Raw genomic sequence first — 27,993 nt, 5'->3', positions numbered from 1 at the left:
TTCCAGATGTGCAGAGGGAAACACTGATAGATTTTTGTGCAAACAGAAGACTTGACCTCTTGTATTGAGGAGCTCCACCCACTACAGTCAGAAGCGACAGAGCCTGTGTTTGGTTTGGGATTAGGCATTTGCATAGACAGTCCTGCTGTATCAGCCATGGGGCACAAGCTCATGGAAAAAGCTGCTTCCTTCTTTTTTGAATATGACACCCCCCGAATGGTGCTGGTTCGGAACAAGAAAGTGGGACTCACCTTCCGGCTGATCCAGCTTGTGGTCCTTGGGTACATCATAGGGTAAGACTTTTCTAGCTCATTACATTACCTTTCACTTCAGTGAGCAACTCCAAACAGCAGCTCTTCTGAACTGTCCTGATACTATACCTGCTGACCAGCCAGTAGGCTCAATCTAGTGTTGCCACATGGTCAGTTCTTGGTTGGTTCGGCTATCTGAATTTTTGTTCAGCACCCTTCTGGGTGAGAAGTAAAGCTGAGGCCCTGCCTGTTTGTGATCATTAGAAACTCTGAGCAGGGGCATTAGTTAGATTCTAGTGTTGTGGGTAATTCTATTTTGCTTCCCTACATTCTCCCAGCAGTTTCAGCTGGATACAATCTTCACTTTGTCCTGAGTTGTTTGACGAGCAGTGTTGCACTGTTTAACAGTAAACAGTTGCTGCGTTAAACACCAGAGATGCCTGCATGTCAGTGATGAGTAACACAGTCCTAGTATATAAACTTTGTAAATCATGGGAAGCTCACTGGAAGAAAGGCCTTTTATAAGGGCCTGATCCAAAGCCCATTAGGTCATCAGACCAGGTCTTCAATGCCTGCTGCTGCTACTATTTTTGTTATATTAAAAGAAAGGCAGCCAGGGACAGTTTTGTAATTTCTGAGACCTAAGCAGCTGAAAGGGGGTGGAGGGGAATGAGGCCATACATTTCCTCCCTTTCTGGGAGGTAAGGCCAGCCTATGGGTTAAAGAATGAGCATGGGATGTGGTGTCACAAAAAGAGCAAGGCCAAATATCTGCTTTGCTTTGTTTGTGCTTGAGGCCGGGCCCGAAGGCAGCTAGCGCTCAGCAGAAACTGTTTTAAACAGGGAATAAATAAAGCAAACACACCTAAAGCTCCCAACTGAAACTGAAAGGTTTTCAGAGCTGCAGAAGTTATCTCTCAGCAAGAGTTCACATGCCCTGAACTGCTTGGGAAGTTTGCAGCACAAGTTCATTTTTAAACAACTGTTACTGAACTGGCCCCAGGCAGCCATCAAACTCGGTAGCAAGGCACTGGGTGTTTTTCAAAAAAGGAGGCAGAATCTCTTCATCATGTGTCCAGTGAGCCTAGACACCTATCTGACAATCTCACCAGATAGCATGCATGTGATTCAGAGAGCATGTGGCCACTGCAGACGCTGAAATGCACTAATGTAGGCAGTAAAGTCCTTGCACTAGTCTCCATCTCCTTTATCACCCTCCCTCTGCCACAGTGCTTCACCCAGCGTGGGTGAGGCAGGCCAGGTAAGGGGGCATAGCAGATTTGGCACATCTGCTGCAGCCTCTCCTGGTGAGGCTCCCGTGGAGTGTCCAGGATAGAAGCCTTGAAGGTGGACAGCAGTGGTGGAATGAGAGTAGCAGGCCACCTTCTGCACCTGTAGTGATTTGCACCTCCCCGTGCCAGGGGGATGGATCTGGGGAGGTGTATTCAGTGATGGGATAATCATGGATTTCCCCCACCTACACTGAAGATGGGTAAAGTCCTACAGATGGACCTCAATTCCCTTTAGGAAATACTTGCTAGAGGGTTTCATAGAGAAGGCCCTAGCCTCCCACAGCGGAAGGCTTGTGTTACCTAGTATGTCTAATGGCATGAGGTAGGACTGTGAGCAATGCTTGGCTTTGTTTAACTATGATTGTGGATGTGCTGTTTTAGTCAGAATTAGCAGCATTTGCAGGAAAGACAGAAGGTGCATCTTCTTTATCTCCAAGTAATCATTGCTTAGAGAGCAGGGCAGCAGCCTCATGGAGGGATGGCGATGGTGACAACATGAATTGCTGCCATTGAGGCTGGATCGCCAAACTTGCTGGTTGCAAAATTGATGAAAACTAACTTTCACTGAAAGAACGGAAGTGACTTTTCACAGGTTTGTTTTTTCTGTCCTTCTCCTGCCCCACTTTCTTCTGACTAACACATCTTCAGATGTGAGCTGTAGGGCTATTGCAGAACTGGACAGCTTCAGCGTCCATGCAGGGAATCAATGGTGAACACAAACCAGAGGAGTCAGGGGAGGGGAATATATCCCGCAGTACTAGTCCATCAGAGACAAGCAGGCAGAAAAGCCTCTGCCATGACTCCAAAGCTGAAATCTAATAGTCTTTTTTTTTTTAAACTCAGCAGGTACGTGCAATAAAGGCACAACCCATGGTAGGCTGACTGCATAGGCAATAAAAAAGACAGGCAGGTGGGTAGAAGGATAGTTCTAACCCTCCCCCCCCTTTTTTAGATGGGTGAAACTTCTTTAATTCCAGTACCAGGCCTGGGAGAAAAACTCCTTTTCCATGTGGGAGACTTGCTTGTGGACTGTTGGCCATCTCTGCCAGATTACATGTATTGTAGCCTCTAATGGCCACAAGTGGTCAGCATATCAGCTGCACCATCTTTCTGAAAGAGAGCTGATTATTTTCCTCTTCCCCTAATGTTTTCCCAACTTTCTGCAGGTTGTAACTATATTCTCCCTTAATGAACAAGCCTGTGGAAGTTAGACTTTTTTTCTTAATATGTAAATGAGCCTAGTTCTCTCAAAAAACAGTTTGCTGGGCAATTGTTATGGCACTGGGTATCCTGCCTGCTTCTGGGAAGAAATGGAATTGCAATGACACCAATTGCTGCATATCCTCAGGCATAATGGTCATTGATAGCTATGTATATATGCAGCAGAGAGAGTACCTTTGGTATCTCCTTGACCTAAAGGAGTTTAGACTTGAAATTAGACGAAGTTTTCTAACCATCGCAAGAGTGAAGTTCTGGAACAGCCTTTCAAGGGGAGTAGTGGGGACAAAAAAACCTAACTAGCTTCAAGACTGAGCTTGATAAATTTATGAAAAGGATGAGATGATGAGATTGGCTATATACCATTGTAGGCAATCTGAGACCGTTAGTAGCAATTATCCTCAATGGCCAGTGACGGGACACTAGATGGGGAGGGCTCTGAGTTACTACAGAGAATTCTTTCCTGGTGTCTGGCAGTTGGACTTGCTGAAATGTTCAGGGTCTGATTGCCATATTTGGGGTTGGAAAGGAATTTTCCCCCAGGGTCAGATTGGCAGAGACTCTGGGGTTATGTTTGTCTTCCTCTGCGGCATGGGTCACTTGCAGGTTTCAACTAGTGTAAATGGCAGATTCTCTGTAACTTGAAGTCTTTTTAAACCATGATTTGAGGACTTCAGTAACTCAATCAGAGGTTGTGGGTCCATTACAGGAGTGGGTGGGTGAGGTTCTGTGGCATGCAATGTGCGGGAGGTCAGACTAGATCAGTGTTTCTCAATTGGTTTTCCGCGGAACCCCCAGGAGAAAGTGACATCGCACCGCTGAAAAGGGAAGATGTCCCGGATTTTTCGGCGGAGGGTATCGAGTATGAGTGTAATTTCCCCGCGGAGCCTAAAGGGTTCCGCGGGGAGATTTAATTGAGAAACGCTGACCTAGTTGTTTGTATATAATTTGCTTATTTCAACATTTTTTTTGGCCCCATATGTAAAAATACTGTTAAGGGTTTGGGGGGTTCCGCAATTATTTATCGAATTCAAAAGGGTTCCGTGGAAATTTAATTGAGAAACACAGGACTAGATGATCATGATGGTCCCATCTAGACTTAGTCTATGAGTCTTTGAGACTATTAGCTTTCAGTAGCAGCAGGGCTTGTACTGTCTCTGTGGTCCAGTCACTAGAGTGCACACACTTAGCTAGTAGAGCTAAGACTGGGTCTAAATAGGGATTTGGAATGGTTATCTCATTACAAGAAGTAATTGTCACTGTTCACACATTCTCACCTTCTAATCAACGGTTGTGAATAGGCTTCATCTACTCTAACTGAACTGACTTTGTTAGCACTTGCCCTCCCCATTGTTAAGTGGGGCTGCAGCCCATGAAAGCTTTATGCCTGCAGAAATTTTAGTCTTTAAGGTGCTACAGGACTCCCATTGTTTTTGCTGTATACAAACTAACAGGGCTACCCCTCTGGAAGTTTTTAGCTAGTATAGTATCATACTAGAAGCAAAGACAGGGCTAGCCCACTGACAGAAACAGAGGCAGCTTTATATCTCTGTAGCTGCCTCTTCCTCAGCACCCTATTTTTATCTATGTACATCCTAAGATAGAGTTATCAATGTACCTCAAGCACATGCAGTCATTACTGCATGAGCCCTGTGGGTTTTTCCAGTCTTTTAATTACTGACAAGTGTTCATGCAGAGACTTTTCCAGCTATGTTGAGACTGTAATGATTTTTCATTTGTATTTTCCCTCTCATTGTCCTACTGGGCTTTTTTTTACCAAGGGGAAGGTTCAGAAGGAAGTGATCGTTAGCATATACTATGTGAAAAAATTATCTCTTGTTTGTCTTGGTGTGTGCGTGTGGAGAACGCAGGTAGCAGACACGATGCATCCTGTTCCACCCACCCCAGCAACAGACAGTCTTAGTCAGATGGATTGAACCCAAATCCTCAATCTGAGCATCTCCCAAATATTGAGGAAGTTATTATATTACAGTAGCATCAGGAGACTCCAAGAATAGAGCTGAACTGGTCTGGGTGCTGTACATGCATAGTAAGACAGTTCCTGCCCCAAGAAGCTTTCAGGGAAGGGCAACAAAAATGATTTAGGGGTATGAAACAGCTTTCACACGAGGAAAGATTAAAAAGTCTGGGACTGTTCAGTTTGGAGAAGAGATGACTAAGGGGGGATATTATAGAGGTCTATAAAGTCATGCTTGGTGTGGAGAAAGTGAATAAGGAAGTGTTATTTATCCCGTCACATAACAAGAACCAAAGGTCACTCAATTAAATTAACAGGCAGCAGGTTTAAAACAAACAAAAGGAAGTACTTTTTCACACAATGCACAGTTAACCTGTGGAATTAATTGCCAGGGGATGTTGTGAAAGCCAAAAGTATACCTGGGTTCAGAAAAGAATTAGGTAAATTCAGGGAGATTAGGTCCATCAATGGCTAAGCCTCTGACTGCCAGATGCTGGGAATGAACAGGGGATGGATCACTCGATAAATTGCCCTGTTCTGTTCATTAAACATCTGAAGAGGGACGCAGTCAGAGAACAGCAAAGCTATAACAGTTACCTGGAATACTGCACAGATGTGTATGGATAAGATTGACCACAGTCAATGCCACTTAGCTGCCCTAGGTAAATAAGCCATGCCCTGTGCATTCATCTTCTACCAAGGCCAATGGGCCATATTCACAGCAGGCACGCTTGATGGAAAATCCAGGCTAGGGATGCTAAGGGAGAGATGCAGACCATGTGCAATTCCTTGGTCTAGTCTGGGAACATCCAGGAAAAAGTGACAGTTTCAGATCTTCAACTGTCTAATACTAAGTCAGAAACTAAAATGTAAGTCTGGCTACATGTATGATTCTTCCTCCCACACCGCCAGTGGGTCCCAACCATGCTAGAGAGTGATACACAGTTGCTCTATTGCTGGGAGAATCTTGGAATATATATTCAGCAGAAAAATATGCAAGAGCATAATTCTCAGTTCCCTCTGGCTTCCCAGTTGTTGCCTTTGCCAGGAAGGCTCATTTCCAAAATCAACCCTCCACCCCACCCCCATACACACAGTTAGAAAAAAGTCTTTTAAAAATGGGCTTTCACAAGTAGTTATACAGTCAGCAAGAACAGGGATGCTCATTCATTTGCCTAGGATCCCATCAGTTTATTTGTCTGGCAAGATTAGGAAACCTGGGCTGAAGATTTTAGCACAGCCAAGGCATTCTTGTCGTTTCCCTTTTGTTTGGCTACAGATGGCATTAGGTTCCTAGTTCAAGCGTACAACACCATCTACTGAAGCAGGTCAACATGGGCTCTGAACATCTACTGTCCTAGAAAAACTGCAAGACAGGCCTATAGTCACTCTCTCATCTAGCACCCAGAAATGAGTCTAGGCAGTAGACAGGCACTAAAGTTTAAGATTATTAAATCTGGTAGAACTGGCCCTACACAAGTGTTGCTTTCTGTGACTCAGTAGGCAGAGACCATCATTTTAGCCTTATTAGAGGGACAACGTGGATGAGGTAATATCTTTTGTTGGACCAACTTCTCTTGATGAGAGAGACAAGCTTCTGAGTCACACACAGCTCTTCTTCAGGTCTGAGGAATGTCTTTTGTCACTGTGGGAATGTGACCTTTCAGTTAATGATGGGCAAGTATTTCAGACCTGCTTAATGCTTTGGGGCTTATAGGGACTGCTGCTCTCTCTGGGTACCAGGGTTATCTCTTCTTTTGTTAAATGCATTTGTTTTTTTTATTTCAGTAGAGACTGTTACATGTGACTGACAGCACTGGGAATGGCTGAAATCCCTCACCCACAGCTGCAGAACAACCTTTCCCAGCAACACCGCTCCCTCCAGCATCCAGCAATGCTGTTTGGAGGAGCCAGCTGCCTGGCGGAGAGGGCAGATCAGTCTCTGTGGTCATTAAGGGCCTGGGCGCCCTCAAATCCCAGTGAAGTCAATGGGAGTTGAAGGTGCACAACACCTTGCTGCTGGCTCTCACAGAAGCAGGCCCTTTGTTCTTGGCTTCTCTGCTAAAAACCTAGTGTTCTTCAGCCTCCTAGGGCTGTAGTTTTAAGGTGGGAAAAAGAAAATTCTGTGGACAAGTGTGAATTTTTGCTTTGGCATTTGTCTGCAGGGAACTGGGCTGAGCCTGAGAGGCCACCAGCCTTTTAGTCACTGCTGGTGTAACATCCCGCTCCTGGCTGGGTTGTCAGCAGTAGGGATTGAACCTGGGGTCTCTGGATCTAAAACCATGAGTCTCTACTTCCTGAGGTAGAAGACCCAGATTGGTAGTAGGCCTCTGTAGTAGGCCATCAACCTCTGTATGTGGCTCAGCCACCACTACAGGGGAACACAGCGCCATACTCAGTGGGTGAAGGTTAAATGGATTAGGGTTGGATGTGACGTGGCGTCCTAGGGGCTTTATATTTCATTTCCACTCCCATAAACTACCATGCAGTTCTTCCCTCAGCAAGAGAAGCACTCAGGATGCCCACAAATGGAAAAGATGAAATTCACCTATTATTAATACCACATGCTAATCAACAGAGCACAGCGTCTGACATATCCTGTGCTGCCTTCATCATGTGGCAGATAATGACCTGCTTCTCCACCTCTGCATCTATGCTCTCCCCTCAAATGCTCCCAGCAGAGCACTCACTTTGCATACCAGAACTGCGGGATCGATGCCCACATTCTGCAGGGGATGAAAAGCAGATCTTTCCTTTTTTAGTCTTACAGACACTTATGTGGATGACTCCACGAAGTCTTGGATTTCAAACCAAAATGGTCACATGGCTTTGTTTATAATTTCTCATAGTCAAAGTTAATTAAAAGACATTTTGTTCATGTAATAGATTAATTAATGTCAAAATCTGGCCATATTGAAAATATTAACGGCCATATAAATGTGGTGAGCCATTCATAAAGTAACCCTTAAACTAAAATGTAGGCAACTAACTAATCATGTAGAGATTACTGCCACTATCTTGAATTTGCCAATTGTCAGATGAGACCAGATGTTGGCTAATCATTAACCTGAGTTACACCAGCCATACATTGCACTGTGCGGCACAGCGATGATTAGACCATTAAGCGTTGCTCTCATTTAATTTCATCTGATAGAGGGTCCCCCTCAGGCTCTTGATTTTGAGGTCAAGTTCAGATTAAGAGTAAGAAACTCCAAGCAGATTTCTCCCTCCCACACAGATTGCAAACACTGCATTGCTGAATTCACATAGGTAAAGAACATACATTTTAGTCTGAAGATATCTTATTTTATGGAACAATCATACATTACAGCCTTTGAAAAGGGAAAGGTGGTATTTCCCCACTTTATGGGGTGTTGTAAGGCTGAACGAGTTGTTTTGTGGAGCACTTTGAGGCCCATAGATGAAAGAGGCTATGGAAGAGCTGGAAAGGCCTTCAAGATAAGGATTCTAGTTTAGGTCTATTCCTGCAACCCTTCTTCATGCAAGTATCCCCCATGGAGTCAGTGGACTTGCTTGCATGAGGTAGACTTGCAAGATCTGCAACATGTTAATATAACCAGTGCAAGTGTGTGAAAAAGCTCTCAAAAGACCCTTCCTTAAAGGTATTTTAGCTGTTCATGATTTTGGTCCAGCCTCTGACCAGGATTTGCAGGATCATGCAAAAAAGGAATGGTGGGGTTTTTTTTAAAAGCAAAGTTTAGTTTGCGTTAGGTTCAAATTTTGAGTAGGTTCCTGTTTCAGGATGGTTTCTGTTTGAACTGAACCAATTCCTGTTCCCCGCCAGGAATTTCAAAACCTAGATACTTTGCACAGAAAAAAACCTCAGTAATAATGCTTTTCAAATCTACCTATGGCTCTTTCCATGTACTATTTAAAAGTACTTTACCAACATGACTGAGTTAAGACTCACAACATCCCTGTGAGATGGCTAAGTTTAGTTATCCTCATTCTACAGACGGGTGCTGGAACAATTTTTATAGTGTGGGTGCTGATGATGGAAATCATATCGTCGGTGTTTGTTATCACTGCTTCAAGCCAGGTCATGCAGCAGCATCCCCAGTACCCCTAGTTCTAGCACCACCGTATGGGGAAACTAAAACATATAGAGGTTAAGGATCAAATTTTTTAGTATAGCCTCTAATTCTGAGTGCCTCGGGATGTGTCCAACTTCAGAAGCCACATGGGCCTGATTTCAGAGGTGTTAGTACCAGCATGTCCAATTGACCTGGAGTTGGGGGGTGCTCAGCACCTCTGGAAGTCAGGCCTTCGGCTCCTAAAGTGGGAGATCCAAAAAAACTGAGGCCATGTTTGAAAACATAGATAATTTGGTTAAGCTCAAGGTCACATAATGAGTCAGTGGCAGAACTAGCAGCAGAACCCAGCTCTCCAAACACAGTGCTCTTCTTTAACCACTATACTCTGCTTCCTCCTCCTGGAATATTTGTGCCTTTCCCATTCTGCAAATGGAGCCCATTTTATGTCTACTCCATCCCATTAACTGGTAACTAGACAGGAGAGAGATAACCCCACTGTACTCTTAATGAATGTGATGTTCTGTTACTCATCTGGATGACTCTCTTTGCCTAGGTGGGTTTTCCTCTATGAGAAAGGTTATCAGTCACAGGACGGCATCATCAGCTCAGTCTCAGTGAAGCTCAAAGGTTTGACCGTTACTAACATTAGTGGGATGGGCCCACGCATCTGGGATGTGGCCGACTATGTTTTTCCACCTCAGGTAAGGAGGAGGAGGAAAGGCTTTTTTTCTAATAATTGTCCTTTATTGCAGAGGAGAAGGAACTAGCAAATGACTCTCCAGCTCTACAGCCTTCTCTGTGAATTGGCAGCACGTGCTGGGCTATCGCTGTCTGAAAGGGCCATATTTTAGAGGTCCTGAGCATCTGCCATTTCCCTTAAGTCAATAGGAACTGATGGTGCTCAGCACCTCTGAAAAAAATCAGATTACAAGTTATAGTCAGCTCCTGACTAGTTACCATTTATTTCATGCCAGTACTACAGTGGTGGCTTAACCACTTTGGATAAGCATTAGAACATATTTTCTTTCCATCCCTATCACTTCCATGCTCTCTCTTCCTCTCCCCTCCCCCATCTTCTCTATTTCTTTCTGACTGTCTCAATCTTCAGAGGTATACTGGTATCAGACCTGAACTACTCCTTCTCCCTGGTGATGGGGGGGGGGGGGGGGTGTTTAAGAGACTCTGTGTTATGAGAGGTGGGGGCGCCAAGTCCCCTCTCCAAAGCAGGGTGTCCAAACTGCTGATGTAGCTCTGGGGAGGCATAGCACTCATCCCATACAAAAGGATGTCTCCCTAGGAGACAGAACATCACAGATAATCCTTAGTGGCCCCATTGTCTCCTTATTTGGCTGGGTGACATTTTATCTCCATTTCCTCCTATTGCTCCCCATTGTAGCATCTCTGCTATCCAAGGGAGAAACTGCCTCTCAGGAACAACCATCTGGTTAAGTCTTTAAAGTAGTGGTGTTAGTAGAAGGGTTAAGGATGAATCTGCCTAAGGGAGGAAGGTCAGGCAGCCTGACAATCTCTGTCAGTATGTGCTCTAGGTGGGACTGTTCACCTCCTGGGCCACTGTCAGATAGAAGGTTTTTGCACAACTGTAACACCTTCTGCCCAGTAATTCCCCCCATCATGATGACTCACTGGAAAATAAGTTTCCATCTTTGACCTGATCGCATTTCTTTGTAGGGGGACAGTTCTTTCGTGGTGATGACGAACATCATTATCACCCAAGGACAGAAGCAGGATATTTGCCCTGAGGTAAACAGAGTTGTTTTATATTTGCAAAGCTTTTTTTTTTTTTTTTTTATTTAGGTTTATTAGGGATGACTGAATGAAGTCAGGGAAAAAAACAAGTCTCTTCCTCTTCCTACCTTCAAATATCTGCCTACAATTCCAGCCAACCCCCAAAATGAAAACTTGTAGAGAATTTACCCAAACTCAATCAGACCTCAGTGTTTGAGTCCAAATTTTGTGGAAGATTCAGGTCCATTCTTATTGTACCAGACTCTCTGAATTCATCACATATTGTTGCCCCATTTCACAGATGGGGAAACTGAGGCACAGAGGGGGAAGAGACTTGCTCAAGGTCACAGAACAGGTCAGTGGCAGAGCTGGAAATAGCTGCTCTCCTGACTCTGTCTACTGACCCATCTACTGGACCAACAATGAGGCATTGGAACTGTCCTATTTAGCTGGGTATTACAATAAGAAATCTGGAGTCACAAGTTTCTCCTGTGAACAGTGATAGGCAATTCAGTTCACAAAGGGTTCCTCCCTAATGGATAATGGACAGTCTCTAAACTAGAGCAGGCCAAGGCGGAATTGTTCCCTGTAATAGCAAAGTATCATCTCTTGGAGGGTAACAAAGCCACTGCTTTCCCACCAAATTGCTTATTAGCAATCTGACTGTAGCTTTATGGATATTAAGATTCTTGGTTAAGAAATATCTTCTTTATATTGCAAGGGAAAGCTATTAATGTGTTGGATACATTGTACTATCGTTGCTTCCATAAAAAAACATCCCTGGTATTGACAAACCCATTAGCAAATCTCTTTTCAGCCTTCCCTATTTTCCTGCCAGCAAACATGTGGCTGTTGATAACTCTTGTTACATGGTTTCCAAAGAATTTGCATTTGCTCCCTGGAGACAAAGGGAAGCTGTCCTTCACAGCCATATCTGGCGTCAGAGGGATTTGCCAAGTCTCAGATATCCCAGAGTTGCAAGGAAACCTTGCATTGCAGTACATAGTTCCCTGCAGCTACTTGCACACAGACACCTGCAAGAACACTCCTCACAGTGAGGCTGAGATTTCCAAAGCCATTTAAAGGATTTGGAGGCTCAATTCGCCATTAATTTTTAAATGGAAATTTGAGCATCCAAATCCTGTAGAACAGCATTGTGAATGCCAGTCTATATATAAAATGGGAAACCATCCAGGGCCTTTGGGAAGGTTGGATTGTCTACTACAGCTGATTAGCTGGGTGGAGTTTACCCTTGCTATCCCTAGTGAGGCAGGAGATGGGATTGGCAGCATCTGTTTAGGCCCAAAAGTGAAGACAGACAAATTCACTAGGGATTTCCCCCTTTTATAATCTGGGAGCAGACACCTAAAAGATCTGTCACTTGAAGGGCACAGTTCTCAATCCACTTTAGGGCTTCCCTTCACTGCAGAGTTGCCTCGAATTATAACTCGAGTGTTGCCCCTAACTCAAGTCTTGTCCATGTACAAAACCCCTTAACTTGGTGCTTTTAACTTGAGTTGTCTGGCCAATGGAGTGGTACAGGGTACAACTCAAGTGAGCATAATTTGCCAGCTACTAATCCAATTTGCATCTCCAATGTTATTTTGCAATGTGGGTGCTCTCACTTGAGAGGTGATAACTTGAGTTACTCAACAATAAAGACACAGCTTGAGGGCTTGTCTATGTGGAATGTTATGTGCAGCAAGCTAGTATGCTGTAGATTTGCACCCTGCCTTGCCACTCAGTAATGTGCTATGTAGACAAGCCCTTAGTCTAAAGACAACTGGAGCTCTCCACTAGTGGGGTGGAAAAAGGTTTTCGCATGGACAATAGGGAGAGGGATTGCAGGACACTTGACTCCCAACCATTGAGAGATGTCTGCTTTCTTTCTTATGACAGCTGCCAGATGCAGGACAATGCAAAAATGAGAGTGACTGTATCCAAGGGAAGTACAGTCGCCAGGGGCAAGGTAAGAAGGGAAGCATTAAGATTGTGAACTCTTCACGGCAGGGACTTTGTCTTTCATTGTCTCTGAAGCCCCTGATTTGCTTTTGGTGCTATATGAGTAACAGGCTGCCAGCAGTTCTTAATCTAGATGGTACAGAGAGAGACATAATGGAAATGCAGAGATTAGATTAGACATGTTGTTTTGTTACTTTCTCACAGTGCAAGGAGGATGACAATATTTCAGCCTGTCAGCGGAGATGGGTTGAACCCATTTGGAAAGAGCCAGACACATCTGAACATGAGAAGATTCTGTCTTGTTCCCACTCTTTGGAAAAAGGGTCATTCACTCCCATTATCACATCCACACCTGCCTGTGCACTCTACAGTGGTGCCTCTCTGGCAGCAGAAATTGAGACTCCCAGGTTCAATGCTAGTATTGCTAATTTCCTTCTCAAAGGCTTTTCTTCCAATCTTAAGCACAGGAAGATAATTTCATGAAGCAGGTTGGTGGGAAACTGGCTTACTAAGGTAAAAACAGGACCATAATGGGACATGCTAGTTATTCTGTGTACTACTATAGATCTCTCCAAAATGCTCTTGGACACTACTTAATTATATACTTTAACTTCCAAGGGTTTTTTTAAGCAGGTGAGTATTTGCACCTAAAAGGCTGTAAACATGGAGAAGCTGACAAGGGGAATGAGTGACCCTGTTAAGGTCTCTCCAGACAATTCCCATATTCTGTGCTGGAGTGTTCAAAATCTACCAAAGTGTGGCAATTAACTAGTTACTTTTTGGGGTCACTATTCTATAGCTGTCATCTGTATATTTAAAAAAGTCACTAGAGCAAACCTGTGAGTGAAAATTTGGGGGCATTGTCTGTACAGTGTATGAATTCTGGCTGATACAGCAATTTTCATAGTAACAACTTCACAGTATCATTGAATGCCTCTGTGTGTGTATGTGACAAGGGCTATATCCTTCTCACACTAAGGGCCAATGGGGATCATTAGAACACTACCCCTGCCTATTCAGGTGGAAGCAGCTTGGGACAATGGGTTAGCTCCAGCCTAGGAGAACCAGTTTTCTCCGACCCCTCTGCAGAAGGAGTGGGAGAACTGAAAATCCCCAAATGCAGGACAAAAAAAAACCCAAGTGTTGATGCTAGTCTTTAACAATCACAGAGGCTGAGTGGGTAGAGGGAAGATACACTGAGATACCCAGAGAAAGCCACACGGGAAGTTTTGGGAAGGAAAGGGGAGGAGATAGGCATCCTCTCATAGAAGGATGGTGGGGGCAGCAGTTTAGCTGCAGGATCAATCAAGGTCAGAAAAAAGCAAGCTGATGTGGCAAAAGGGTTGAGGGAGGAGATGACAGGAGGCTCCACAGCTGAGAAGACAAACAGCACACAGTAGAAGAGAGACTTGGATACCTCAGAGTTATCTGATCCCAGCCCACAGAACACTCTGGAATGGTGAGGAAACTGAGACAGGAAAATGAGTGTAGGTTTTTGTTTTTGTTTTTAAATAGATTTCTCATACTACTAAGTAAAACACAATGGTGTTTTATAATCTTGCGGAGAGTCTGTATGTGTTATATGTGCTACACCATGTCACGTGCCCTTGAAAAGTTAACCAGTGAACCCAGAGCATCCATACAGCTGGAATTTTGGGATAGGCTGTGGTTAAGAATGGGAAGTCTGAAGAGTCCGTATTGGTTCCTGGGCCAAGCAGTTGAACTACAAGGTCTTGGCAGGGGGTGTGAGACAGAGGATCTGCTCAAAAGTGTGCCTGGAGACGCCAAGCCACACAGGGAGTCCATGGCAGAGCTGTGATTTGAACCCAAATGTCCTGAATCGTAGGAGCACAAGGCTGCCCTTTGCCTCAATGATGTGAGACTTGACAGTGAGCATTTATCGGTGTTGGACATTCCCGTAATCCAATGCAAGTGTGAACATTAAATTCTGTTTTCTTCAGGTATCATGACTGGAAAGTGTGTGGATTTTGACAGCAATGTCAAGACCTGTGAGATTTTTGGCTGGTGCCCTGTAGAAGTGGATGATCATATTCCTGAGTAAGAAATTATCCTATTCTCAGTCATATTTCCCTCCTTGGTTGCAAGGGGCATTGCTAGTATTGCATGTCAGCTTAGAACTGCACTGGAACAAAACCACTGACTGATTACTGCTGCCCATGAGCCAAATCCAGAAGCTCCTACTCAGGCAAAACTCTAATGGGGCCATATGCTGATCTTGCTGCATCATGGTCTTGGACCACAGTCACAGTATAGCAGAGCAGTAAATAAATCCTCGGTGGTGGGGTGTGGTGGCAGGTGCCATGTATCGCAGTTTCAGGGTAACTGCACCTATATTTACCCTCCATGGTCCCACGAGGGCACCCGCTTAAGGTTTCTAGCTCCCAGATGTCACCTCTCTTGGATGGACACCCAGTCACTTTCCCTTCAGAATGGGTTTTAAGGCTGCACAGCCCCCTGCAAGCCACTCTGATATCCCTGGCAAGCCAATCTGCGTAAAGGCCACTGCCCATGCATTGCTTTCCGTCTCCGCGAGCTCAGAACAGTGTATTGCCATCCGTTACAAGTTACCACACAACTCTTTCTAAGCAAGCACACTTATTCTTAGAGCAAAAGCATTACAGAGAAAACATAAAAAAATAGAAGAACCCACATGCATGCAAAAAGCTTACTAGAGGTCACCCCAACTCCAGCCTAGAGCTCTGATACGTGTCAGTCTTTCATACTCCACAGCTGGGTTTGCCCCCTTGGTTACAAGTTCAGGTCAGGTTTTTTGTTTTTTTTTTTTTTGTCAGGAACAAGACCCCCAGCTGGACAATTCAGCTGTTTCTTTATACAGCACAGGCCTTTGATCTCCAGGATCATAGGCCAGGTGATCACCAGTCAGTGGCCCTCTCCTCATGGTGCAGCTTCAAAGGGTTGGGTTTTTGGATAACTGGGTTTGTAGAATCTGCATGAATCACTGCCCAGGGATTCCTTAGGAAATCACCTTAACACTTATTGTCCCAAAAGTTCATGCCTATCTGGCATATTTCAATATAGTTGATTGTTGGGTTTTGTGTGTGGGTGCTGGGTGGTGATGGTGGCCTGTGATGTATACCAGGGCCAGACTGGATGGTCCCTACTGGCCTTACGCACTATTGAACTCCTTACACTTCCCAGATCTCACATCTGTCATACCCCTTATCAGCAACCAGAGAATGTCCATTATACTCTCACACATGTATATACGGCTGGGAAATACTGTGGAGTGTCTTGAAGAAGTGCTCTATAATGTACATGTAAGAACAGCTTACCTGATCCAGCAGCAGGTGCTTTCACTGCCTCCATTTCCCCATCCTCGAGCTGGGAGTCAATCTTCTCTTTTGGATTCTGGTGTGTTTGAGAGATTGAGGCTGTCATGGGCTAGCTGTAAGTCTGTCTCTCTGGTCTCTGAGTGCACCATTTGAGGTCTTGTGCCTTTATCACAATTCTTCCACATTTAGGGCAGCTCTGAGCTATGGCACCCTGTGGATCAACCATTCATATCCAGCAGGTTCAGCTGAACTCAGGTATCTGTTGTTCTTCCCTTCAGGAATCTGTGATCAATGGTTTACAGGGATCAGACAGCTTTCCTGAAACAAAAGTATTATTTATTTTAACAGTGGGAACAAAGCACTTAGACTGTTGTTTTAAACTCCGTGTTCTCTATCTTAGCTAAAGGCTTCCCATCCCTCCGATGGTAGTCTTGGCAGGCCTACCCTCTTCAGATACATCCAGCCAACGTATTCCTTTGAACTACCACTCCTCTCTCCTGAAGGAATGTTCCTTTTTAAACTTGCCACAGTTCTTTTCATCACCTGCATTCCAAGGCCTTTTCATATTTTGGCATCGTCTCTTAACAACTCTCAAGAGTTTGCTGAGAAGTGGCTTAAGAGGAGCCATTCTTTTCCTTCCTGCTTGTTTTTCCTGACAGCCGCCTATTAATCTAAACTAATACAGTCAGACAGTAAATTTCCCAATAACCATCTCAACATACTGTATTCATAAATTACAGAGTCGCTCCAAATCCATCACAGAATCCTCCAGGCACTACAGCAAAGGTACTTCCCCTTTCAGGGTAAGTCAAAGTTCCAAACAGAGAGAGTCTTCCAGCAACTCTCCCAGTGCTGCTGCTCTTTTCCGTGGCTCAATGAGTCCTTACCCTGCTTCTTATCCAGGAGCTCCCTCCCTGGTAGCCTCAATATAGTCCACAACAGATGTATTCTTACGCCAGGGTTTTGGTAGCCTACTCTTTTCCCCAGCATAAGGGTCACAAAAAGCCAGGATCCTTGGAGTCCTGGGTATGGGTCAGAAAGCTCCCTTCCACTTTCTGAGGCTGCACAGGATCTTACCACAGAAAGTAATGAGCTCTTGTCATTGGGAAGGAGAACCTCCCATGAGCCATGAGATTTGAGGTTGTTGCCTGCAGTGGCAGTTTTGCCTGAGGATAAAGACTTCAAAATTTGGCCCAACACGTTCAGCAGAAAAGTAATTCTTGAGGTACTTTAAAATTCCTCTGTTCTAACTGTAAAATTCAGATGCTGTACAGTAGCCCGCACCAAAGCCTCCCAACGTGCATCAGGTTCTAGTCTCTCCACCAGCCAAAGGTGTTGGTGATTGGGGATGGGCAGAGGACATTTTGGTTTCTGCATTATTGCTTCTCCATAGTAAAGTCAACAAAGCATTTAATGAAAGGTAGCTCCTTAATTGGGGTACAAGAAAAGATTTGTCTGCATAGCAAATATTTCCCCTTCTCCATAGTGCTTCTACCTTGGATACTTTGGAATTCATGTTTTTATCAAGAAAGTGCAAGGACCAGATCAAATATCTCACTGGGTCCTGAATGCGATAGTTTGGATGCTATCCCATATAATTTCTTTGCATCTATTTTTCTTCCCTTTATTGTAACTACTTTAGATGCTGGCTAACTGAAAGACAAGCACTTGTTAACACATGTATTTTTCAGCCCCCCATTGCTCTTAGAAGCTGAAAACTTTACATTATTTATTAAGAACAGCATCACCTTCCCCAACTTTAAAGTCTCCAGGTGAGTAAATGTTTCTTTTAGAGATCAAATGTCAAATGTGTATGATTTTTTGTTTTCTGATTGCTCATGAATTTGATCCCTGCCCCTATGTAAAGAGATGCAATTCTATACTTATAGCTCTTATCTCATTTGGTGCAGGAAAAACACAATCTTTTGTCCCTGAGTCCACTATTTGGCTGACTGCAGCTTTCAATAACAAATCCATTTGCAGGAATCAGGTCTGGTCCTTAAACGATTCGCTAACCAAAATGGGGACGAAAACCCTGGCCCTCCAAACAATAAGACCACTCATGTGAGTAAAGTTATGAACTTGTTTGCAAGAACAGGGCCTAACTTTACAACACATGGTTTAGTGTATGTCTACACTGCAGCTGGGAGTGAGTCTCTCAGCCTGGGCAGACAAACTCACGCTAGCTGGGCTCAAGCTAGCACGTTAAAAATAGCAGTGTAGACTTTGCTGCACTGGCAGAGACTCGAGCTAGCCGCCTGAGCTCAGACCCAGGGGACTGGGTGGCTAGCCCGAGCCTCTGCCAGTGCAGCAACATCCAAACTGCTATTTTTACTGTGCTAGCTCAAGCCCTGCTAGCATAAGTCTGTCTACCCACACTAGGAAGCTTGCATCCAGCTGCAGTGTAGCCATCCGCCTAGCGGCTAGAGCACTGGATTGGGACTCAGGAGACCTGGGTTCTATTCTCAGCTGTGCCATTGGCCTTGGGCAAGTCACTTTCCCCTCTATGTCCCAATTTTCCTAGCTGTAAAATGGGATAATGATACTTACCTCCTTTGTAAAGCACTTTGAGATTTACAGTGAAAAATGCCTACATAGGAGCTAGGTATTATTATAAGGAACACGTCAGCTATGTAAAACCTTGTGCTATCATTCAGCTGGATTTGGCTGTAAACTGTGTCTAATATCAGTCTGAAAATTGGACAAGCTGAGATTTCAGTGCAATTTACAGGAGATCTCAGTTGTCATGGTACACAGACCACTCCTCTTTCTCTGTCTTTTTATTCCTCTGAAGGCAAAAATATGAAATAAAATACTACAGTGGGAGCAGTTAAAGCACCAGGACAATCTAGATTGTATAGAAATTGTCAAAGGCCCTTCACATCATTAAGATTTCTGCTTCTATTACACTAGTTGATTTAGGAAATACCTCCCTCAGTACTCCTCTGTAAATTGTGTCTCTGTCCAAAGGAACAGGTGTAAGAGGATTTGTTGCTGGCCGATTATAAATTTGATCCAGAACAAATGAACAAAAGTCATATGTGCCGAGCGTGACAGATTTGTGCTGTTCTTGTACTAGTTATGAGGTTAAATACACAATAACCTGACATTAATCCACGCTGCTCTCTGGAGCAGCATGTATTTAGTAGAGTCTGTGAGTCCATCATTACTCAGTGCCATGGATTGCCAGTTCACCTGAGACTGTGTTCCCAGGAGAGGAAAAAAAGGATGATATTCTAAAGCAGTAATAAAATGAAATGCATAGAACCCAGCTAAACAAATCCCTCTTTGTCATCCTGTCACATTCTGCCTTCACTATTTTAATTTTTGCATGACAAACCTTGTAACAAAGTGAAAGTGGGACCAGTTACCCTAGTGTAAATCCAGAGTAACTCCAACTGACTTGAATGAAGTTACTCTGGTTTATAACAGTGTAAGTGAGCATTATGCCTCTTTGGCCAGGAACCCTTAGTATGTGTTAGTACAGCACCTAGCACAACGGGACCTGTCCTGACTGGGGCCTATTGATGCTACTGCAATATAAATAAAAAACAGCAGCAACAATCTGGATTAAGGTGAATAAAATCTACTGTCCCTAATAACGGGTTATAGCTATAACCCTCTCTTCCATTGCTTTAAAAACAAAATTCTGAGTCTTGCCTTAATCCTTATTTCTTTATAATCCTTCTCTCTGTCTCTCTAAATTATAAGCTTTTTGAAACTGTGTAAATATTTTTGTTCTCATGCACCTGATTTTAAAGCACTATGTTCACTATGGGCTAGCTTTTCAAAAGAGTTCAGTCCCCACTTAGGCACTGAGACAAGTGTCCAGATTTTCAAGAGAACTTGGCACGTTGGGTACAGAACTCTTATGAGACTCTGGACATCAGCTGCTGAGTGGTGAGTAGTGACCTCATTTGAAAATCTGGCCTTCTATACCATAACTAATCCTAAACTCTCATATTTCATTCAATTGACATCCAGATTCTTTTTTATTCACAGACGCAACCTAGTGGAAGGCATTACCACGAGCTACCTGAAAAAATGCACCTACCACAAAGACAAAGATCCCTTTTGTCCTCTGTTTGAGCTGGGATACATAGTGAAGGAATCGGGACAAAATTTTAATATCCTGGCCCTTAAGGTACACAGATTTCAACTGACATTTGCTTCGGTCATGAGAATGAGGGGGCGTATGAGGATAGAGCAGTTGCTCTCAAGCTATTGAGATAAGGGGGACGTGCTTTCCAAAGGACGTGTTACATCGCGTCTCGCCCTTTTAACTGAATCCATGCTGATTACTATCTGCACAGAAATGGGGTCCATACATGAAGACACTCGACTTCCCTGATTCCATTCTCTTTATTTGTTGTTGTATTTCCAATGGTAGCCCATTGAGAGCTGAATCTTTTCAGCTTGATTGACCAGACCTGTCTGTTTAAGGGGTTACAAGCTTAGCTCTCTCTAATTCAAGACGGAGCATCCCTAAAGAAGGGCATGAGCTTGCAAAATTTGGATCCATGCCCAGCCCGTACTGTCAATTTTAGGGATATTCAGCTGCAGGCTTTTAACTTAGGCCTAAATCTAACAATCAAAAAGCAAAAGCCTCTCTCAAACACACGCACACAGGATGCAATCATTCCACCTACCAGCTTCGGCCTTGACGTCAACCCTGCAGCCCCAGTACTTCATAGCAGAGGTCATAGCTGCACATGGTTATGCTTCTATACACAGAATACTGAATGAACAGGAGGCAACATTGTGAGCACTACAGTGATTCTGTGTAGACAGCAAGAGTTACCCCAGCCAGCATTACTAAGCTCCTGTATCCAACATCAGGTCTTCCCAATGAAGCTTTTCATCGGCTCTTTCCAAATGGAACAGCATGATACTGGGAGAGGCACAGAAGGCCCCATGAACGCACCAAGCACTATGACTTCAATGCGTACATGAATGTCTCCAGCATAAAAGGCATGGCCCTAGGCATGTATCTCAAAACTAGTAAGAAGAGCTAACCGAAATGTTGTTTGCCAAAAAATGCAGTTTCAGTTGACCCAAAACTATTTGCAAATTCGCATTGAGCTTGCCAAATAGTTTCAACCAAACCAAAAATTTTCATTTAATTTTTCAGGCATTTTCAGAAAAACAAAGGACTAGATTCACAAAACACTGATAGGAAGAAGGCGGGGAATAGTCTCCTGGCATGAGGAAGACCCACAAATGTTTCATTTTGACCCAACTTGAATTTTTTTCTCATATGATTAAAAATTTCAAATAATTTGTTTTTGGTTCAACCCAAAATGATTTTTTTTTGGGGGGGGTGCGAGGGTGGGGAGTGCCAATGAACTGAACAATCAATTATTCACCCAGCTCTTCTAGTAAGTGAGGGTGAGGCTAGCATGTCAAGTACGTCGTACAAAGAACCAGATGATTGCAAGTTGGAAATCCTATGTTACTTAGAGTCCTGGGTGAAGAGAGGGAAATAAATTGGCAGGATTGTGTATCATGGCTGGATCTCTGGTCCTTTGGTAGCATCTCTGGAACCAGCAGTGGAGAGTGAGTATATAGGGATGGAAAGAGCATCCCTTTGCAAAGTAAAGAGCTAACAAAACCAGGATGCAGCAGAATGTCCTGAGCACAAATTTCTGCATGATAATGTTGGTATTTCCTGTCTTTTTATCATGTCTCTCATAGGGTGGGGTTGTTGGCATCACCATAGACTGGGACTGTGACCTCGACTGGCCTGTGAAATACTGTAAACCTGTTTACCAGTTTCACGGACTTTACAATGATGACAATAACGTTTCACCAGGCTTCAACTTCAGGTAACATGGCCCTATTATGTAGTTTCTTTCATCCTGGAGGATCTCAAAGCACTTTACAGACTCTGTGGAAGCAGGGTTTACTCTCCCTGCTACCAAAATAACTGTCACCCTTGCATGAGCAAACTGTAGCCCTTTGCTTTAGGACAGGAAGTGTAAAGTAATTTGCAATTCCTCTCTTCCCTTTAATCAGCTGTCCTTCCCCTCTGCCTCTTCTCAGTCACTCAGGCACTCACTCCTGACACCTACCTCTGAGCCATAGCAAAATCCTTGTAGGGCACTAAAAATGTTTCAGGGTCACCCATATGCCCCAAATTAAAACATCATAATAATCACAACATTATGTCTTTATGTATCTCCATTGCTGAAATAGGTTAGCAGATACCATAGTTGTCATATAGCTTTGTAGCGCTGCAGCTAGCACTGCACTTCATAGTAACACCTAGCTCTTATACAACACTTTGCATTCTTAGATCTCAAAACATGAGTGGTCAGTATCATTACTGCCCCTCCGTCATGATGGGGGTGGGAGGAGGCTGGTCCAAATTTGAATGAGTAGCACTGTGACTCAGCAGGTGGGGTCACAGATATGGCCTGGCTGCCCTTCCGTCATAACAGGGCAGCTGGGGCAAACCTGAGTGGCACTGTGACCCTCTACACCAGGTTGCAATGCCAAAAGCAGAGAGCTGAGCCAGCCCCATGGGACACAAGCCGCTGCTTCAGAGTAAGTGCAGGGCAGGCTTGCTCTCCGACCCTCTCCACCCCACCCCAGGGTTGGCAGTGCTATGCCAGCAGGAGCTCCCTCAGTGGGCCAAGGAGGAGCAGAAGTATCCTAGCATATGATTTTGACTGCATCCCCCCCAAACTTGGATGCTGGGTGGGCTGCAAAAAAAGACAACATGCATTTGGCAGGTCACATTACTAAAAAGTTTGGAAACAACTGCCCTAGGCCACACTGTCACTCTTAGAAGAGGCAGTTCATCTTGGGTAGAGATAGAAAGCCTAGCACAACTCACACAAGTGGGGCAGGTTGGGAACCCCAGTGGAGTACTGCTGAAGTCCTACTTAGTCCTCAACAGGCGTTTATCCTGAGTAAAGTCTGAAGAGTTGGCACTGCCACCTTTAATCACAGGAGTAGTTTCATCAACTCATGGGGAAGGCAAGATTAGGGCTAAGTAATTTCAGGATATGTTCCAAATGAAAGATCACGAGTATATTCATTACAGTTAAGGTCAAGAACAAAGTCTTTGTCTGAGTTAAGTTTTAATCAAAATTAGGCCAAACTTTCCTAAAACCAGCCAGATACCCTCTAAATTGGTACCGCAGTGATCACAGAAATTCACACCCTACAGTAATTACAGTAATCACCCTATGCCCATTAGTGGTACAGGATTCTCAGTCGAATGCCTCATCATAGGTTGCCTAGCTATAGATATTGAAATACCCACCCATTTTTTGTATTTATTATTTGTTCATTTTTTTAGATTTACGTAGTAGTAACAAATGAGAGCTCTGTGCACCCTAACGCTTAATTATTCTTCCTGTAATAACATAAAACACTCAGTAGTATTAAACAACAAATGTTCAAACAGGAGCAAATGAACTCATCTAGTCATGAAATTTTCCATTGAATATTTTCAGTTTGTTCACTGCCTTTGCTTTTGTAGAGGTCAGCTTTGGGGTAAAAACGATAATAACTAACAAGCTGTTATCTAGCACTTTTCCTCAGCTCTCATTCTCAAAGCACTCTAGGAAGGATTATTATTATTAGACCCATTTTACCGATGGGGAAACTGACACACACAATTACTTGCCTAAGGTCACCCAGCAGGACAAGAGCCAGGAATACAATCCAAGTCTCCCAAGTTCCAATCCCTTCCTCTGTCCACTAGGCCACAGAAGTTCTAGTTTCTTAATTTTTAAGTGGTTTATATTAGTTTGGTTTATTTTTGTTTTTTTAAAGACCATGAAAGACCATTTAATATGTTGTTTGTCTGATTGGAAAGGTATGCCAGATATTACAAAGAAAATGGAACTGACTGGAGGAATTTGTACAAGGTGTTCGGAATCCGGTTTGACATTCTGGTGAATGGAAAGGTAATATCCAGTGTGAATTCATTTTAATTTGCAGATTTCTCATCAGCCTAGCTTTTAAATTCATTTCCAGGTCATGTGTTGTTATATAATCCACCCCACTATCTGAACCTAGTGAATCTCAAGGCCTTAGACTTACAAGGGAGGTTGAGTGAGAGTCAGGACGGTGTGTATGCCATTTCAGTATATCCCTGAAGTTCACTAACTGAAGCAGAGGGGTTGAGTTGGTTCAGCAAACTTTAGATGGATGGATATGATTTCTGCTGGAGTCCTGGGTGCTTTCTGCTGCAACAGAGCTCTCTCTCTCTCTCTCTCTCTCTCTCTAGATGTAAGTTAATAAAGTGCCAGTAGATGGCATTTGGGAATATGTAGCATAGTTTCTGGGTTTTATAGAACCAATAAAACTTCTTGCAAATGGTTCTCTCTGTACAGCTATTTACACCTGCTCTTTACAGGTTCCACAATGGCACTTGAGCAAGCCATTTTCCAAGGATGGTGTTTATAGATAAGAAGCCAGTCATTGCCAAATCTAATGGTTTGGTCAATCAGAAAACCACCATTTTGAGTTGATGATCTCTGTCTTTTCCTGGTGCCCACATCACAAAATCACCCACACGTTAGTATAGTTGATAGTCTGGTTGGCAGTCTCAATACAGACATCAACCGTGAGTATGGAAATGGATTTCCCATTGTCACTAGAAGCTGGTCTCTCTGGGTCATGAGTAGTTGACAAAAGAAAAGTAAGTAATGGCTTGATATCTAAAATGCCAAGCCAACTCCCCTCCTTCTCTAGAGGGGTATCCATAGGTCCTGCGTACCTTTTTGAGAGGGAGTGAACTCTTCTAGTTGTTGCCATTGCAAGGCTCCTTAGCAGGGTCATCCCTAGCCCTACTTTTGGTACCACTTCCTCCTCCCTGCAGGACTCCTCTGCTTTATTATGATATCCTACCTATTTTCTCTGATTTTATTCAGGCAGGTAAATTTGACATCATCCCAACGATGACCACGATAGGCTCTGGAATTGGTATATTTGGAGTGGTGAGTATTGATATTCCCAGCCTACATGTGAACTTGCAAATTATTCTGCTTGCATGTGGCACTGAAATGAAAGTGACCCTGAGCTATAGCAAAATACCAGCTTCACACAAGTATCCACCTGGCCTTTTAAATGTGGAAAATGCCAAATGAATGGAGAAGATGTTTCCTTGCAGTAGAGCTCATCTATCTCAAGATCATAGATATGAACAAGCCACGGTGCGATGGGGACTGATGTTAGATGGTCTGCATATCAGCTTGACCTGCCATCTTGCTGGACCCAGTCAAGCTACGGAAAGTCAGACCTGGCCAATGTTTTCATGGGAAACCTCCAAAGAAAATGCTGGAGCAAATATTGTCTGACAGGTAGAGGTTTTCCTTCTGCATATGTACTGAACCATTATCCCAGCATGGTTTCCAGAGGTGAGGTCCTGTCTTTGAGATGAGATACTTACTACACTGGGATCCTGGCTGCCATTAAAGACTGCATGGCACTTTTTGCAATAGTAAGGGTTTAAACTCTGTGTATTAGCCAAATTCCATCTTAAGTAATTACATTCTACCTACCTAATTCCCCAGGCTTAAATCACTTTTGTCCTAAACTAAGCTGGCTATGCACTGTTAAAAGCTGCCATATTCCAGCTCCAAAGTGGATGATGTGACTGCTGTTTGCAAGGTGCTTTGGGATACTTTAGGATGAATGGTGTTATAGATTCAGGAGATTGGTTCAGATTCTTGGTACAGAGGAGCTAATACTTTAGTCACCGAGATAATCATAGTTTGGTTTCTGTGTTATGCTTTGTCTGATTTAAGGCATCTGTGGTCTGTGATCTGCTTCTGCTGCACTTTCTTTCACGACGGGATTATTACAAACAGAGGAAGTTCAAATATGCAGAAATGAAATCTTCTGTGCCTGTAAGTAACAATTCATTCCTCTTTTACCTGAGACTGCAGTGGTCAGGAGGCATGTGCATGTGCAAAAATATATTGGAGAGCAGCTAGACACTTCCTTCTCTGGATCAGTTGGCTCTAGTGATTGTCAAACCCACAACACTGAACAGAGACTAGAATCCATGACCTTCAGCTCTGAAATTACAAGGCTTTTCTATAAAAAGAATTTCCATTAGCACTTTGCTTATTCCCTTAGTGGTCCAAATCACTAAACAGTGACATAGCCATGCACCTTTAGCACTCAAAAGCACCCAGTGTTTGAGCGAACTCTGCTATCATTGGAGTCAATGGCAAAACTCCCATTGCCTTCAGTGGGAACAGAGCTAAGCCAGCACTGACTGCTTTTGAAAACCTCTCCTGTAACCCCATAGAATAGCATCATAACATTGCAACACTGCAAATCCAGGTTGTTTTTCACAGATGCCTAAGGGATTAAAATGAAACCACTATTCCAGAAATTAATTTTAATGGGCATTGAGCATTCGGATTGCCTAGGTGGGTTTGAAAATCTCAGTCCTTATATCTAATGATCCACTTTCACAGACCTGATATTGAATTGGAGTTAAAATCTTTTGCTTCAGCTACATGGCATCTTACAGGACAAGAGGTGACTTGCAGAAGGGACTTATTCTGGGGTGTGTTAAAAGAATTCCCATTGAGATCTGGGGTTATTCATGACTCACTGGACATACACTTACTGATCTTTCTGGCATACCTTTTAACACAAACCTACTTTGATTTCCAAAGAGTATGGAATGCTTCAATATACAAATGCACTAAGCATGGTATGAAATGTATTGAGACCAATTGGATCATGGTTATGGTTGCATAACAGAGATTAGTCTTTATCACTGCTGCTGTTATGGGATAATCCCAGAAGGAATAATTGTTTTATATGGTTTGGATGGGACAATATCACAGGAAAAAGAAGAGGCTACCCACTCCCCAATGTACGATCTGCAGAACAGCGTGATGGGCTCTCAGTGAAATGTAAGTGACCTCTCCTATCTAAGTTAGATTCACCATTGAAAGTTGATGAAGTCACAGCATTTGACCCAGGGTGAATTTGGCCCTCCTTGTTTCACACAAGGCATGAGAAAGATGCTGTTAAAATAACAGAGAGCTGGGGAGAGCAACAAGAGAGAGATTGAAGTGGATTTGCAGATGTGGTTTATGGTTGGTTAGATCAACAGACGGGTGCCAGCAGGACCATAGGCTGTAAAATCTAAACAGGTGTTAATGTTTCATTTGTGTGGATGGCTGCATGCTGCATCTTGGAAATAACATCTGGGGAGAATGTCATGGGTTACTTGTAAAGCAGTGAGTATTACTGATGGCAAAGTCAGTTGTAGTACATCTTAGCTCAGAGCTGTGTGTCCTGGGGAGGTGACGGGTACAAAGACTTGCCATGGAGAAAGTGGTGATGACTTTTACTGAACATGTCTCTTTCTTGGCAGGGTCTGCAGTGAAAGAAGAACCTGTATCCACCTCCTCCTTCTGATATGTTGTAATTGTCCCCAGTTCATCAAGCCATCACTGACTAAACTCCACCTGAACTCACCATTTTGTAACTTAGACTGAGTCTTCGTAGGCCGGTACATCTGGTCTGTATTTTCAGCAAACTATATTTGTCAGGGTAGGAGCACGCATCTTTATGAGCCCACCTAAAATGGGAGCGGTTCTAATTTAGTCGCAGCTATAGGCACTGATAGCTGTGACTAAACTACCCTGGCATGGGGGAGTCCCACTGACTTCACCCCAAGAAAAGAGAAGCATGGAGCCCCATTCAATTAAAGCATAGAGAAACTTTTTCATTGTTGCTCTGTGCTACTATCCTTGGGCCAAATACAATAGACAGAGAGGGAGAGAGGTTAAGCAAAATTAAATGTTGAGTCTAAAACAAACATGGGGAGGCCCAAACAGTACTGATTACATCACCCTCCTGATCCCTAGTTTGGTGTTGGCATCACTTGATCACATGTGATGAGGCACAGCCTCATAGAATCAAATCAGATCACAGCAGACTGTTCTATTTCCATCTAGGCCTTCTGTGATCTGACTATGAAATGCACAGAAACCGGTTAGAGCTATGCTCTGGATTAGCTTAGCTCTGCCTGATTAGTAGGAACTTGTTAGCCCTGGGTAAGCCACTGCCTGGTAGAGGAGCATCTCCTCCTGCTGAGGACCACACTGTTCCTCTTGGTCAATTACAACACCTGGTAATTTTATGTGGTGGGGAAATGGTTATTTTGTAATAATGTATTTTATTAAAAAAT

The 27,993-nt window shown here is 43.6% G+C and overlaps 1 protein-coding gene across 1 annotated transcript; it reads left to right on the top strand.

Annotated features, from left to right (window-relative positions):
• Nucleotides 1-27,993, top strand: P2RX1 (purinergic receptor P2X 1). The gene is made up of 13 exons (XM_067537863.1): nt 1-293; nt 9,347-9,494; nt 10,483-10,554; nt 12,439-12,508; nt 14,463-14,559; nt 17,507-17,587; nt 19,818-19,959; nt 21,510-21,640; nt 23,644-23,734; nt 24,704-24,769; nt 25,580-25,681; nt 26,639-26,707; nt 27,175-27,993. The coding sequence occupies exons 1-12, from the start codon at nt 157-159 to the stop codon at nt 26,702-26,704; spliced, it is 1,203 nt and encodes a 400-aa protein (XP_067393964.1). The 5' UTR covers nt 1-156; the 3' UTR covers nt 26,705-26,707; nt 27,175-27,993.

Source organism: Emydura macquarii, unplaced genomic scaffold (genome assembly GCF_026122565.2).
Source record: "Emydura macquarii macquarii isolate MOO-44397 ecotype Brisbane River unplaced genomic scaffold, CSIRO-AGI_Emac_v2 contig_450, whole genome shotgun sequence".
Lineage (NCBI taxonomy): Eukaryota > Metazoa > Chordata > Testudines > Chelidae > Emydura > Emydura macquarii.
The sequence above is the reverse complement of the archived record's forward strand: the minus strand, read 5'-3'. Positions and strand labels throughout refer to the sequence as shown.